The 15434-nt window shown below is 35.9% G+C and overlaps 1 protein-coding gene across 2 annotated transcripts in view; it reads right to left on the minus strand.

The window, feature by feature from the left end:
• The window catches only part of PDE11A (phosphodiesterase 11A), a 134844-nt gene that overhangs the window by 65099 nt on the left and 54311 nt on the right, over positions 1-15434 (minus strand). For both annotated transcript variants that reach the window (XM_072041009.1, XM_072041010.1), the window contains exons 3-7: positions 12875-12964; positions 10009-10149; positions 7717-7781; positions 2833-2968; positions 1457-1532 (exon numbers count right to left, since the gene is read on the minus strand). In XM_072041009.1, coding sequence (XP_071897110.1) covers positions 1457-1532; positions 2833-2968; positions 7717-7781; positions 10009-10149; positions 12875-12964 — 508 coding nt within the window. The remainder of the gene's footprint in view (positions 1-1456; positions 1533-2832; positions 2969-7716; positions 7782-10008; positions 10150-12874; positions 12965-15434) is intronic.

Below are 15434 nucleotides of genomic sequence, written 5' to 3' on the forward strand. Positions count from 1 at the left end.
AAATATGAATTACAATCTTTATTCATTAATTCATAAGGCAGAATATTCTATTCATTACTAACATATTTTCTAACACATTGTTTTCAAACTGAAAAGCAAAATTGAAAATATTTATTACGAAAAACATTAAGCAGACATTGATATGTGAAAGTCTGACTTCTGTTACCAGGACTCAATTTATTATTTTCAACTGTTACTCTTTGCCCTGTAACTATAATACTGGAGATCTAAAGAAAGTGACTGACGATGCCTTTCACAAAAGGTTAAATATCTCTTTGAGAAAGAACTTAAGGACTTGGCAAACAGAACCAGGTAACTTGTTCTAGCAATTTGAAGTTACTTATATAATTTGCCAGAGTAGTATCTTCATTCCTAAATACTAGCTAATTTGGCATCACCTGGGTATATGTCATTTTTAAAAAAAATATTTTTTCATGACCCGTCCACGAATTTATTTAATAATGAGAAAAATGTCATTCCTTAAACCACTTGAAAAAGTGGTCAAAACTCTTGGCTCTAGTTGAACTGAGTTATACTGCAACAGACCATTTCTGTTTCATTTAGCTACAGTATGCCCTTAGAAAAACACTAAAAGCTATCAATAATAGAGGGTTGAGTTTTTCTACTTCTTTAAGGTAATATGCACTTCACAATGAGCCATATTTTTAAAAGGATTTTTTCCCATGTCACCTCTGCTGATTAAGCTCAAAGATCCTGATCCTGCATGGCACTGAGCACCTCCAGCAAAGCACTACCGATTTCAGCTCTCACCAACAGCCACAACACACAGGTCTTGTTCTTGCAGATTTCAATTCCTATGGTTTTGACTTGAATTCTTCTGTGGAAAGTTATAGAGGAAACCTGGCACTTATTTATAAATGGCACTCCTTTTTGTGGCAAAAGCCAGAAATAATGCAGGGCCAATTGCAGGTGCATCATAGCTGAGAAGCATCCTATCAAACAAGCAATAAAACCTTGTCATGTCCTGATCCAGCACACACCACCGCCACAGGCAACCCTGACAGCTGCCACAGTCTCTCCAGTAGGTTGGCCCTGACCATGTATTTTATCATTAAAGAGGGAAATGACCACCTTGCTGGACTGAAGAAACAGTTGCCTGAGTTGTACACAAAAAAAAGGCAGACTGTCAAAAAGTATCAAAACTTATGGAACATTTTTTTCAGTAACAGTGTTAGCATTTCAATTTTCATCTCATTTTGTATTCAAGTTTCAATACAATATATAACTTAACAATAACACAGTGGGAAAGCTGAAAAAGTCCATACAGTATCCAAGTCAAAACATCCCTTCTTGGATACTTAGCATGCATCCTAGGTACCGTAACTTCTTAACAATATTCAGCTGGGAAAAAGAAGAAAAAGGAACACAGAATTAAAAAGACAGAATTAAATTCACATTAGCACAAAAACTGGAGAAGCTCTTCAGAAGGCCTTACCAATTATTTGGTGGTTGCTATTCCATATAGGAACACACAGAACAGACCTTATGTGAAAGCCAGAAATCTGGTCAGCCTAAAATGTAGAAATGAGAGCTTCCATTATGCTCCTCCTTTACTACACTTGACTTTCTGTTGAAATAATTGATTGCAATAACTGAGTTTAAGAATAAAATTTTTACATGAATTCTCTAACAGGAAAAAATTGCTGCCCTTTTTATTAAGTTATTATATTCTGTATACAAATTGGGTAGCACTTCTAACTTTGAACAGACTGTGAAACAGATATGAGATGGGTGAATTATTCAGGACATAACATTAAAAGTACAACCACAAACATATCAAGGATCGATGTGCTTTATTTCAGCATATCTCTCTGGCAAGAGATTGACCCCAGGCATTAATTGTACTTTTTGAAATTCTGAATAAATTAACATCAACACATTTTTTCCCATACATTTTTACAGCTAGCCCCTTTTATTTTTTTGTTTTGAGAAATTCTGCTGGTGTGAGATCTATTACCCATAATGACATACGCAATAAAACTGGAGCCAAGGAAACTCTTGCATGAAACACTTCCAAGCACGCTTACTGTGGCAAGCTTGCTGACCAAGACTGTCCATTGATTAATGAGCTGCCCAACTGCTGGCCAAGTCTCCCACAGTAATACTGCTTCACTGGGCAGAATGCAGTGACGACTGTCCTTCCCTATGCCTCTAACATTTACTTAGGGGCATGCACACACACATTTTAATCTGCATCTGTACCTTCCAAACTGTGACTGGAACAAACACGTTAGGATACACATGGAGCATTTATTCGGAGTGATAAGCATCTCATTCTTTTCACAAATTCATCTCATTCTTTTCACAAGTTCATTGTGTGTATTTGGTTTGTGCAAATTATGAAATTAAAAGGGCAGTTGCCTAAGTTAGATCACAAACAACATTTATCTCTTTAGATACTGGTTCTGTTCATACTCTGTGTATAGTTCCAGTCACCCCAACAGCTAACAATGATGATATTGCTGACACCAAACTACAACAGAAGAATTTTCAGCAATATAAAATCAGTTTGCCTCAATCTCAAAGCACTTTGGCAGTGGAAAGCATTGCTTAAATTAAAAAAAAACAAACAAAAAAAAATCACGAGCAGACTAGTAACTGCCTATATTCATACATTAATTCTATGACCTGTTTTTACTGTATAAAGCTATTTCAACACCAGCAGACTAGAAGGAGGACATACAGCAAGGAAAAATAATTCAAAAACAATATGCACACTTTACAGCCACTTGGATATAACTATAAAACTTGACTATATTAATAGCAATGCCAAAAATACCAAGTATATTTACATTTCCAAAACTCTCTTACTTCAGCATCAAAGCGGGGATCCTGATAAGCGTCGCTGATATTCACTGGGAGACCTGTGGAAGCTACTAGTTCAGCAATGCTATTATTTATTAGCCAGTCAGAGTAAGACGATGATTTTTCCACACTGTCTTTGAAACTACCAAAAGGCATAGGAAGAGAAGAAAATAATGGTCAACATTGCTTGAAAGTTGAGAATGTCTTATAGGCATATTCATAGGAACAGCAGAATTATTCAGTTATTAATGGTTACTGAGCATTACCTATGAAACAATAACTTGGTATCTATTTGAACAGTACACCAAAATATTATTTCCTTTACACAATTCTTTCTACTGAAAATAGCATTGACCTCTTATGTAAAATAAATACATTTAATAATAAAATGCATTGATATATGAATCAATAGCAGGATTATGTTCCACATTTCTGCTCATCAAAAGAAAACAGTTCTAAATATTTTCTGTAAAGCTAGCTGAAAGCAAAATTTCAGACTTTAATTTTTCAAATTAGACTAATAACTTGAGTTATTTAAAATCCATACTTCCATTTATTTTTTTTTTGTCATCTGAAAGGCCTTGTTTATTTTTTATTTAGTCTAGAGTGCTGGATCAGAGTGGCTGATGAAAAGATTATGAAATAAGTTTTGAAATCAATAAAGCAAGTGTGTTACAGTAGGTGGATTCTGGTAGATATACGAGCTACGAATGTCAGTAAACAAGCATAAGACACCAGAATTAGGGGCTTGACACACCAGACTCCACCACAGCTTATGCTTAAGATCTCTGTAGACACAGAGTTTTCAAGTCCTCATCCAATCCACAGGAAAATTCTCATTGACTTACTGTAAACAGGTTTTTGACATTGGCAAGGGGTACCTATTTCTGCGTGAATAAATAAATGCATATTATCTTAGCTTTGAGAAGAAAACTGATGAATTTTCAGCACCTGAGAAACATTACTTAGAAAAAAAAGTGACACTGAGTGGCTATGGAAAAGACTGCTATGGCTTGAAACCTCAAAATAATGGATAGGGATGAAGGATGCACAGTAGAATGTGTGGAAGACTCAATCAAAGTGAAAGGATTGATTTTTGTTGGCCGCATTAATTTTCTGGAGACTAATTCAACTCATTTATTTGAAAGAAAACTCAATAGTCCTAAAAGGCTATAAATAAAGATAATAATAATGATTTACACAAAGAAATCTAAGTGTATCAGCTTTAAGTTGGGATAAGGATTTTGAGTGACTATAATAAATGTTACACTTTGACAAGAACCTTTACTGTAGTAAAATGTTTTTAAGCTAAGTAATAAATTTTATATTTGTATAATTTAAGATTTATTTCAGGACATCAATATACTTGAGAGGAAGGAAAAATCTTTAAAGATAAAAATCTAATTTCAAACATGTAGCTCCCAATTCATACCTTAAAAATCTGGATGATATTATCATTATAATGTAAGACAGTTTAAATGAGGACTGGATTATGAGTGTCACACATTTTAAATGGCAAATAAATTCAAGTAAAAGAAATGACATATTTCAGGAAGAAGTTTTAGAAGCATGTTCTACTATGTTTCCCCCAATTCTAGCAAGTACTTTACAACTGCTCTCTGGAGGGAGGCACTCAACTTTCACCAGGAGGAAATATCAATGCTTAATTCTGATGCAAATCACAGACAGCTGGCTCCCTCTCCATCCTCAGCAACTCAGAACAATCAAAAGCTCCTCTAAAAATTACAAGCAACAATTTTCTCCATACTGTGGAAAGCCATGAGTGAGTGCTGCTGGACTGATGCAGGCAGCTGCGCACCACTGCCCCCGTGTCTTGCCCACACACAAGTAGCAGCACCATGTGCCAGCCAGAAAAGAAAACCCAGCTCAAGCACCAAGCAGTGCTGCAGGCTTCCCTCACACAGGTGCATCCTCGTGGACTCTCCCCAAAGTGATATTCCTTGATAGGGATGACAGAACATACATGGGACAGCAGGGAGGTTGTACTGCCAGAGTCATGAGTACCTTCAATCCTCTCTAATGTAACATGAACCCTTTCATGTGAAGGAGTTCTTGTGAACCCACAAACTCCTAGGACTAAGAGAGTGAACAGATGTCTTAAACAGCATAAAAACACTGCAAGGAATCAGGCAATACACAAGTGAGTGTCATCCCCAGGGATGGTGACAGTGAAACAGCAGTAGCAGGGATTTCAGAACTTTCTTTGTACCTGTCCATCTGGGAGGGAGCACAAATATTTTCCTCAGCAAGCAACCCACCCCCTGGCTCAGCCTGCTCACCTTTCCTCTACCTCTGATACTTCGGTTGCAGAACAGTAATCTCAGCTACATCAGCCACTAAAATGACTTCTGTGCAGGAAGGATATAGCCCACAGCATCTTCTCACTAGTACAACCAAACTGAACCCTCAAGGCTTCTACAATTCATGTAGCTTTATTTTATTTATATTTTTTTCCAAAGAGAAAAAAAAAAAAAAAAAAAAAAAAACAAGAGATTTGGCAAAACTGTGCTTCAAGAACAATGTAATTGACAAAAAGGAGAGCATTTTATGAATAAGAATTGAACTCAATCCTGGTGTGTGTTGGCATCTGCTGAATTGAACAGAATAATTCAAGCGTGGCCTTGTAAGGTATTTCTTTACAACCAATGGAAAATAAGATAAGATGTGAGTATTCATTATAATATTCAAGGTCTAAACAGGTGAGCTGTTATTAGGCACAGATAAGAAAGGCAAAAGAAAAGCTAATTTCTTCTAAAACCAAAGAAAATGTGTTAGCACATAAGATACATTGTCCTTGGACCTTCTCTCCTTCAGATAAAGTTTATAACTAGAATGATTCTCAGCCTATAATCTTTGGATTTCCACTAAGATTTCATATAAATTGTATTTATCTTCACTAGAGTAGTGATGAAGAAAGTCACCTTGCCATTTTTCCCTTCATAAAATATCTCATGATGTTACCATCAGTTAGGGATGTAGAATGTGGAATAGAAAGGGCAAAACTCACTAGAAGAAATGCTCAAATGTCAAGGGCTCCTGGCATTGTTCTGTACCCTAAATAACCTTTATTTTCCCACTATAGTGCCAACAACTCAAGCTGTGCCTGTGCTAGATCCAAATGTGACATCATATCTGTCAGTCTAAACTTGATCTTTGTAAAACCAACTTCACTCTCCACTAGATGAAAAACGAAAGAAAACCAGTAAGCCTCTACATTAAGATGCACAGAAATACACCTTTATAAGTCTTATTACACTGACTACCAGTTTGTTTATTCATGTGCCTCAGACCAAAGTTAAAATAATCTTTACTTGACTGCATGCAGAGCAGGCTACTACAAATTGTTTTTTGGTAACATGCTAGCATAACTATGGTAACAAGAAATGAGCCAGCTTGGTTATCTTGACACTACTCTACATTGTGTTGACTAATCTGGCTACCGATCAATTTTGAGAAAAACAAGAACAACCACATCCCTTGTCCCTTAACAAAAGGGATTTATTTTCACCCTTTTAATTGACCAAGGAAAAGAACAATCTGAAGCTTTTTGTCAAAAGAAGTAACTTATGATTCTCAGAATTTTTATTCATATTTAACCTTAAAGTGATATTTTTAATCACTTGCTTTTCTTTCCCAATTTTACCTCACCAATCCATCACTCTTCAGTGATGGATAGGGCATGGAAGAGATCTAGTTTCTACCACTGTCTTTCTTTGTGGACCCAGACTCTGCCATCAGCCTATACAGACAATATACTAAAATAAAAACAATAAAATAAAGCTACTATTTTTGTAATGCTGAGATCAGTCCATGAAAAACATAAATAATTAGGAACTGGCACAATTTGGAGTCCTTGGCTAAGGTGAATGTGCACTTTGTAAGTGGTAACTTCTTACCACACTGGAGGTAAAGAAGTAAAGCACTAAAAGCAGAATAAATCCATAAATATGTTTTGAATGTTGTTTAAAGGGCTTACATATGGCAAAGCACAAAGTAATCTTCCAGCCTGCTAAGTTACAGAAAGCAGGATGGACAGAAGGTTAGGCTTACCCCATTATGACAATCATTCTGCATGGGAAATAAGTATGATTTTTCTGTGTACATATTTTTCTACATATATTTTTTTTTTCACATATGAGATAATCACTGAGTTTGAGCTCTAAAAGATGGGAGAAACCTTCTCACAATAACCCTGAATCTTCATCCACTCCTTTGGTATGTAGGAGCTTTTAAGTGAACTTTTGTTACTGGTTTTCATTATCTTGTAGGAATTAATACAATAACCCCACAAAAATCTCGATTATTTCTTACAGTTAGCTTTTTGTTAATGTTTAAATACAGCTCCTGCCAAGCAAAACATACACATTTATTTTGACTGGGGTTCCACACCAGATTCGGTAACAGGAACACAATTTCTAGCAAATTCATGTTCTCTGTGGTTTTTAGATTTTCCAACTTGACGAGAACAAAAATCAAATCTTACTGGAAGTCTTTCAATGCAACTGAAAGGAGGCATTTTGTAAGAGATCAACAAACAATTTTAAAACAATTTTGTAATTTTTACTTCAGTATTAACCAATCAAAATGACATTTGTGTATTCTCCACAAGTTCAACTATAAAAAGGCATTAGTTATTTCCTGATTTCTCCTCTGAGATAGTTCAGATAATTTTAGTATGTATATAACAATATTGACACAAGCAATTTTTCCTTTGAAGTGTACAGGAGTCTTGTCCTGGTAAAAACAGTAAGCTCACATTCCTCAACCAAATCTACCCAAAGCTCTGTAGTAAAATAAAACTAAGATGAAGCAATTTAAAACTGTGAAAAATGAAGTAATCCATTAACCATATAAGAAATGAGTACTAACCTGTTTTCAGTATCAGCACTGCATTTTGGAGATAACAACTCAAAGGATTTTGTAAATTTCACCACCTGTCACATCAAAAAGGAAATAAAATTGTTATTAAAATTATAGATATATCAAGAAAACATTAACATAAAGTTCCTATATTTAAATAATATTTTAATCTGGTGATTGTAAAATAAAAAATACCTCTATATTCCCAATCATGTTCAAACATGCTATGCATTGCTCATAAACAAACAAAACTAAACAAAATAGTTTGATATTCCTTCATAAGTTATTTTTGCAACAGTATGGTCCCCTTCAAAAAACTTTGGAACATGAATTACAGAGGTTTACCCAAACTTCATTGCTTTTTATATATAGGAAAATAAACAGAGGTTTGTTTTTTATTAGTACTAATTGTAACCTATTTTCCTTGAACATAACGTGCCAACAGCACACAAATGAAACATTTTAAGAGTAGCTGATTTGACACAGATAATATTTTTGGATGCTAATGAATACCCACCTTCTACTTCAGTTCTGTATTGTAAACATCTTTCGTGTGATATATGTGATATTTTAGACATGGATTTGCATTGAGTTACTCCTTAAAGACACACACTTCTATGTGTGTGTGTGTGTATATATATGTGTGTGTGTATATATATAAATATATATTTATATATATAACCACCCCAAAACAGGCAGAATCAGGAAGATAACTGTTTTGCCACTTGTAAAAATGCTCAGTTGTGCAGCAAGATGCTATTCTCCTATTCCAACTTAACCTAAGATTTATGATTATTTAGAAAAAGAAAGCCTTGACCCTTTTTAGGCTTATCTGAATACCTTGTCTGTCCACATTTCAGGATTTGCTCCAGAGGAATAAGAACTCATTGTGTATGGTTTGGAAAAAACCCTCTATGTTCAAAGGTAGAAATAGTACTAAGAGCAGAAAAAAAATGAAATGCCACCCACAGCCTACTTGCTACAAACACAGTGTACTGCTCTATGAAAAATAAAAATCATTTTATACTTGCAAAGATAGGAATGTAATTTTTTATAATTTTGTAATTATAAAAGCTGTGTGGGGGGTCTAGAAAGAGAAAAACTAGAAACATTAAAATTCTGTAACAGAATATATACATGAAATACATAGCTTGATCTTGCTTTTATGAATGCTAGTGTAATTTAGGGATACCCCATTGAAAGTACTTAATTTCTATTAGTTTAAATGAAATGAGAACCATATCTTTCCTCCAGGAAATCAAATGTTTTCTGCTAATATATACAGTCTTGTGATTCTCTGATAATCATTTACACTTGTCATAGCCTTGCAACATATCAATTACAGAGTCAGTGAATCCAAAGAAAAAATTTGGATAGAAAAAATGCTATTACAAACATTTTTATCTGTCAGCTACTTCTCAAATCAGTAGAAAGAAGGATAGATTGTGCTGAATAGCTGCAAAACACGGAATGAAGCTACCAATATAAAGGCAGCCACTTATTTTACTACTGATTGCAATAATCATAGCAATGTTAAACATTCTTAAAAGAAGATCTCATACCCTGCGAATAGCAGTATCTACAGTGTCCCAGCAAAAGTCCGTGTCAAAGTGATGCATGAAATCCAGCTCTTGACATATACTTTCATATAGTTTACCTCCATATGTTCAACTTAACTGTACAACAAAATAATTATTCCCTGATCAATTGGAAAGAGCAATTGGAAAAAAAAAAAAAGAATACTTCAGTAATGTTGAAAGTCATGTTTTCACTTCACCTGCTCAATGTAAAATCTTCCTTCTATCACAAGAACAAGTATAGTTCTAAAACTGTTTGGAAATACCACCTATTTAACGAGGCTTTAGCCTGAAAACATCAAGATGATAAATTCCAGGTAAAAGTAAATGAATCTACAGACAAGGCTTCTCTTTTCTTCAACTACAAAAAAAAAAAAAAATAAAATAAGATAAAATAAGAATAAAAAATAAAAATAAAAATAAAAGAGAGATAACAAATCAGGTCATTTTTATTTTTTAAGCAGACCAGAGAAGTGCCTTGCTTCTCAGTTAAGCTGTCCTAGCTGCTCTGCAATACAGACAAATTCCATGACATAGAAAACTGCAAATCATAAGTTATCTGCTGGATCACACCACAGTTGGATCCACCAAAAACTTACAGGCATTCCATTAAATTTCTTTAGTTAACTTGAAATAAATAAATGTACCTTTCAGTTTCCCTGAAAAAAAAGCTGCTACAGTACTCATATGTTAACCCTTCTTCAGAACATGCAGACATACTTACTGGTGATTCAATATCTTCTAGAAGTAATACTGAGCATCTTTCACACTTTAGTAGGGTTTGGGCCCGATGCATAATTTTCTTGACAATTTTCTCTAAGTCAGTCTGTTCTTCGAAGAGGTCATTCACTACTTCCAGCAAAGCCTATATATAAGGATAGAAACCTTTTGTTTTAGTTGCAGAATAAATAGATACATGGAGCATCACAAGGAGTCGATCTCTGGTCTTCATTTTAATACAAGTAATACAACGAAACCTTCACATAAAGTTCTTAATCATTTCAACAGAATCAGTGTGTGGAGGGATGGGGGTATCTGAAGAGAAAAACAAGTATTCATTTCTAAGCTCAACACTGGGCACAATACCACTCACAGCAAACAGTGAGAATCTTTCAAACATTTTGATCCAAAAATGAAACAATGGCTGTAATGCAACTCTCCAAGTACGCAGTATGGATTGAGTTACTTGATTTGCTGTATTGAATTTGCTGATGCATTTATACTCATTTTGTTCATTTATTTCCCATTCTGCATGTTCAAAGTTGGAGAGAAAAGATGACATCGAGACTTCTATATTCCAGTAACACTCTGATCCCAAATTAACCACTAACAACTTTGTCTGTAAAATATGATGATTTAAAATGAAGAGCTTCTCATTTCATTACCTATAAAAATAATAGGCTATGTTCTTTCTTATTATGAGACCAAAGTAAGTTTTCATAGTTTTGTCTGGGATAGAGTTTATTTTCTTTTTAGAGGCTCACATAATGCTGTGTTTTGGACTTTTGATGAAAATATTGGTGACAAAACACCAATGTTTTTACTTGCTATAAAGCAGTGCTTACACAGAGCCAAGGATTTTCCTGCTTCTCTTGCTGCCTTCCCAGAGAGGAGGCTGGGGATACGTAAGAATTTGGGAGGGGATATGGCTAGGACAGCTGATCCAGGCTGGCCAAAGAGATTCCATACCACATGGTGACATGCTCAACAATAAAAGCTGGGGCAAAGAGGGACGGGGGCGTGGATGGGAGGGGAGACATATTCAGAGTGATGGCGGTCATCTTCCCAAGCAAATGTTACATGTGATGAGTCCTGCTTCCCTGGATGTGGCTGCCGATAGGAAGTGGTGAATGAATTCCTTGTTTTGCTTTGCTTATATATGTGTGTATCTTTTGCTTTACCTAGCAAATTGTCTTCATCTCAACCCCATGAGTTCTTGAACTTTTATCTTTCCAGTTCTCTCCCTCATCCCACCTGGGGAGAGAGAACAAGCAGCTATGTAGTACTTAGTTGCCTGCCAGAGCTAAATCACAGCTAAAGTCCAAAACTTTTCCTTTTATTCTGATTTAGGCCACTGAAACTAAAGGACACCCATATAGGTAAGCATAACAATGTTAGTGGGCTTAGCTCTCCCAAGAGCAGTGGTCATCAAAATGCTGATCACAGTCACTGGAAATTGCCACCACCAGTACGCAGGTTAATGGGGGCAGGAGGGTGAAAAGGGAGCAAATTATGGACCTATCTATCATGTTTTACTCAACTATTTTCAACCACAGACTAGCCAAAGCTGAAGACCAACAACAAGTTAAAAACACAAGTACAGGCTACTGTGTACTTGTCAAATGGCAACAATTACTTGCTATTCCTCCCATAGCTAAAGCAACAAGAAACAAAAATTCACATCTCTAATCCAATTTCCTAATGTGTCCACCCACCAGAATTTACCACTTTCTTATGAAGAATGAGAATGTCCATAATATTTTTCTGCTGAATGCCTCCCTTAGAAGAATAAATGCCAATTCTTCAAAAGTCTGTCATTGTTCCCTGCATGCTGGGAATCTGTAGCTAATTTTAAGTCTTCAAGTAATCAAAAAATTATTTTGTTTGAACATCAAACAAAGCAAAAAAAAAAACAAAAAACAAAAAACAAAAACTTTGGCAGACAGGCTTTTTTTTCCTGTTTGTTCCATGCCTCCACCCCAAAATATAGTAATCTGTAGTCGGACCCAGACAGAAGGCAAGCTCAAATACTTAATGACCCTTAAATCTACAAACTATTATAAAGGGCTAATTTTGGTTTTCAGAGTAGTGGAAAGTACTAAAATCATGGATATGAAAATGTTAGCACTTGATATAAGGACCCACCCCACTATAGTTTCCCCAAATTTGTGAAGCAAGAGTAGTTCAACACCACAGATGGCATTTCTATTGAAGCTTTGATGAGGTTCAATCCACGATCACAAAAGTATTATCTGTCATTGAAGGAAAGGTGATGTGAAAGAAATTCAACAATTAGGAAAAAAACTCCAAATGACAACTTTGTTTCTTAAAAAATAAAGGCCTCTCCAAGAAGCAACTGGCATGTGAGCTCAGTACTATTTTCACTTCTTTGGAGCCTCCTGCCCCAACTCATGCATGGCATCAGCAATGAGTAATGTAACATATCTATGCAAACATATGCTGTCAAAATCCTTCACATAGAGGTCTTCTTGCTTGCTTACTTTTATAAGGATACATCCACATTATTTGTACATGAACTGAATATTACAAATCCAGCATACCAAAAGGGTTATTTCTGGAGTTTTACAAGAGTTTGAATTGCTGCCAGGGTAACTTTCTACTGTACTGTCTTGTGTCACCAGCACAATTGTCTCAGTGCTACAAAACAAGAAACTGACACCAGGAAACAATAGCCACCAACAAGAGTGTTTCCCTCCCATGTTCTCTGTTTGCTGCCTCAGTAAAGTTCACTACCTGTTGGAAATGCAATTTTCTGAAATAAAATATAGTCAAAACTATTTAGCAAACGCATATGCGTAACTGGAATCTGAAGGAACAAAAGAATGTCCAATACGTGTTTTGTTACCCACCCTGCTTCTGTCGTACTCTTTCCTTGAGGCTGCAAACAGCTGGGCGTTAGATATGGCAATTCCGCAGAATGGGAGATACATCTGCATCACCTAGGATCAGAAGAAATTAAAAACAACTGCAATTAGACACGTTATTAGCAAAGAGACCTAAACTTAGGTTGCATTTCCCAGGAAGGTCTTGACCCGCTCACTCTTCAGCAGAACACTAAAAAAAAAAAAAGTGAAATCATTATAGACAAGGAACAGAAAATGGATGGAACAAAGACCAATTGGAAGTAAAGAATGAATGTATTTGGTTTCATAGGTCCCAACAGTGAGTTTCCTCTATGACTTATCTAGAAAATTGCAGATTCTCAAGTCTAGCAATTGTTTGCCAAAGACTATATTAAAATACTGTAGGCACAGCAGCTTCCCCAGCAGAAGTATTCTTTATTTTTTTTCTGGACTGCTTTTGTTCTAAGATCTAAAGTAGGTAAAAACTGAAAACAGCCAGCTTGAGTCACATTCCTGCTGATTTCTAGAGGACACAGATTTTGCAGAATACCAACACTGTGGAACATAACACATCCATCCAAAACTCTTAGTCAGAAAGCTGATTGTCTTCTCAGTGAGGGGGAAAAAGGGGTGGGGAAAGGGTTACAGATATGCTTGAGAAAGCACAAGGGAAGAGAAAGGATATGGAAGTTAATTTAAAAATGAAAAAAATAACAAGACTTAGACCTGCAAGAACCTTCATATTTAAACCTTTAAGGGGAGCAAGCTAGGGCTTAATACATCACCATCCATTAAGAAAGAGAGACTAGACAAGAAGGACTGGGAAAATATTGAGGCACAAGCTGACCATACTTTAGGCTAGTTCTGTTTGACATGAGTAAACCATTCTGGTCAAATATTTGAATAGCTCTAAGACCTGCACTTTCACAAGGATGACAGTGGAACAAAGTCCAATAATAACATTTTTTTAAGCCACATACTGATAACAAGTCTGTAACACACTGTCATTGCAAAGCAGTTCCAAACTTGGGTCTGAGATACTAAGTAGATTTTATAGGTGCTGAATGGTCTCAACATTTGTGAAGCCAGCAGGAAATGGAGTATTCTGTGTTTTACAGAGTCAGCCCCTCTGTGTACCTGAAGAGATACAGAAGTTCGCCAGATGGTTGGTGGAATATATGAAAAGGTTGATAGAGAGAGCTTCAGTCCACCTTGATGTCTTTGCACAAAATGGTCTGAGCACTGAAATAAACTTCACCAACAAGGGAAGGGAGCCTGATTCAGAAGGGTTACTTGGCTTTGCTCCATTGGACCTATTCTGAAAGATACCTCTACTTGTGAAACACCCAGGCACGGCTGAGGAGGGACCAGGGCACAACTCAGGTTGGCAGGAAGCATCACTACAGGGAGTGACATAAAAGTCACATGTGGGCTTCCCATCCTGAACTGAGTGAATATTGAAAATAGAGTGTATAACCTGAAAATAGTTCCAGTGAGGTGCACTGAAGCATATCACTGTGATTTTTAAACTAACTATACGTAATCATTTCTGTAGCACCATCATTAATTTCACATGGTAGGTATATGATATTCTCCTTTTTGGTAACAAAGTGTGATTTGTAAGTGAAAGAGCATTTCCAATTGAAAAAAAAAAAAGAAAAAAAAAAGTAATGCTACAGCAACTAACCATTCTTCTCCCCAGTCTTTGTCAACTGGGAGATGCACTGCAAGCAATCCTCTCCTGTGAGAAATTCTGGCAAAGAGAAACTGGCATTTGTCTTTGGAACTCCATTTCATTAGAAAATTACTGCTAACCCAGGGAAGTGGACTATTAAGACTATTTGAGAAAAAAATTAAGAGTTGTGATCTCTCAGAAGAACCAGAACACTCAGCAGCAATTGCTGTTCTGCTTCATCTTCCTTAAACACTCCATAGGCTACAGAACTAGTTCATTTGTGTTGGGGTAAAGATGAGTCCTCTAAAAGGATCTTCAAATCCTCTGAATTTTGCACCTTTGCAGCTGCCATTTTGTCAGAGTAACTGCGGATGTCATGAATCCACACAAACACATCTATACTGCTAGTTTGCAAACACTTTACTTTAGTTCACTTCCACCATGGTTCCCTGTAAAGGAAAGTGAGGCACTTCAGACTTGTCAAAACCTTATCATTGTACAACAGCAGTAATTAAGCTGGTCATCTATCACAACAGACCTGTAGGAAAGAGCACAAGAAATGAAAAGCAAGGACTGAAATACAATCCCTGAGGGGTTCATCATTGTTTAAGAACTTCTGAGAGAATTTTGCATATTTGTAGATTTTACTTCCAAATGAAGCAAAAACCTATCTGTATTCCCTTGTAATTATTCCTTTGCAATAATATTAAATGCCACAGACAAGTAAGATGTATGTAGAGCAGAAAAATTTAATTGAGAAAAATCTGACATTGGAGTAATTATTTACATCATAGTGAGGCTATATACAATTTTTATTTAATATAAATAAGTATTCACTGGTCCCACACTGGAACCTATTTTCCCAAATATGACGTGACACCATGGCAATGG

The sequence above is a fragment of the Anas platyrhynchos genome, chromosome 7, assembly GCF_047663525.1.
Source record: "Anas platyrhynchos isolate ZD024472 breed Pekin duck chromosome 7, IASCAAS_PekinDuck_T2T, whole genome shotgun sequence".
Taxonomy (NCBI): domain Eukaryota; kingdom Metazoa; phylum Chordata; class Aves; order Anseriformes; family Anatidae; genus Anas; species Anas platyrhynchos.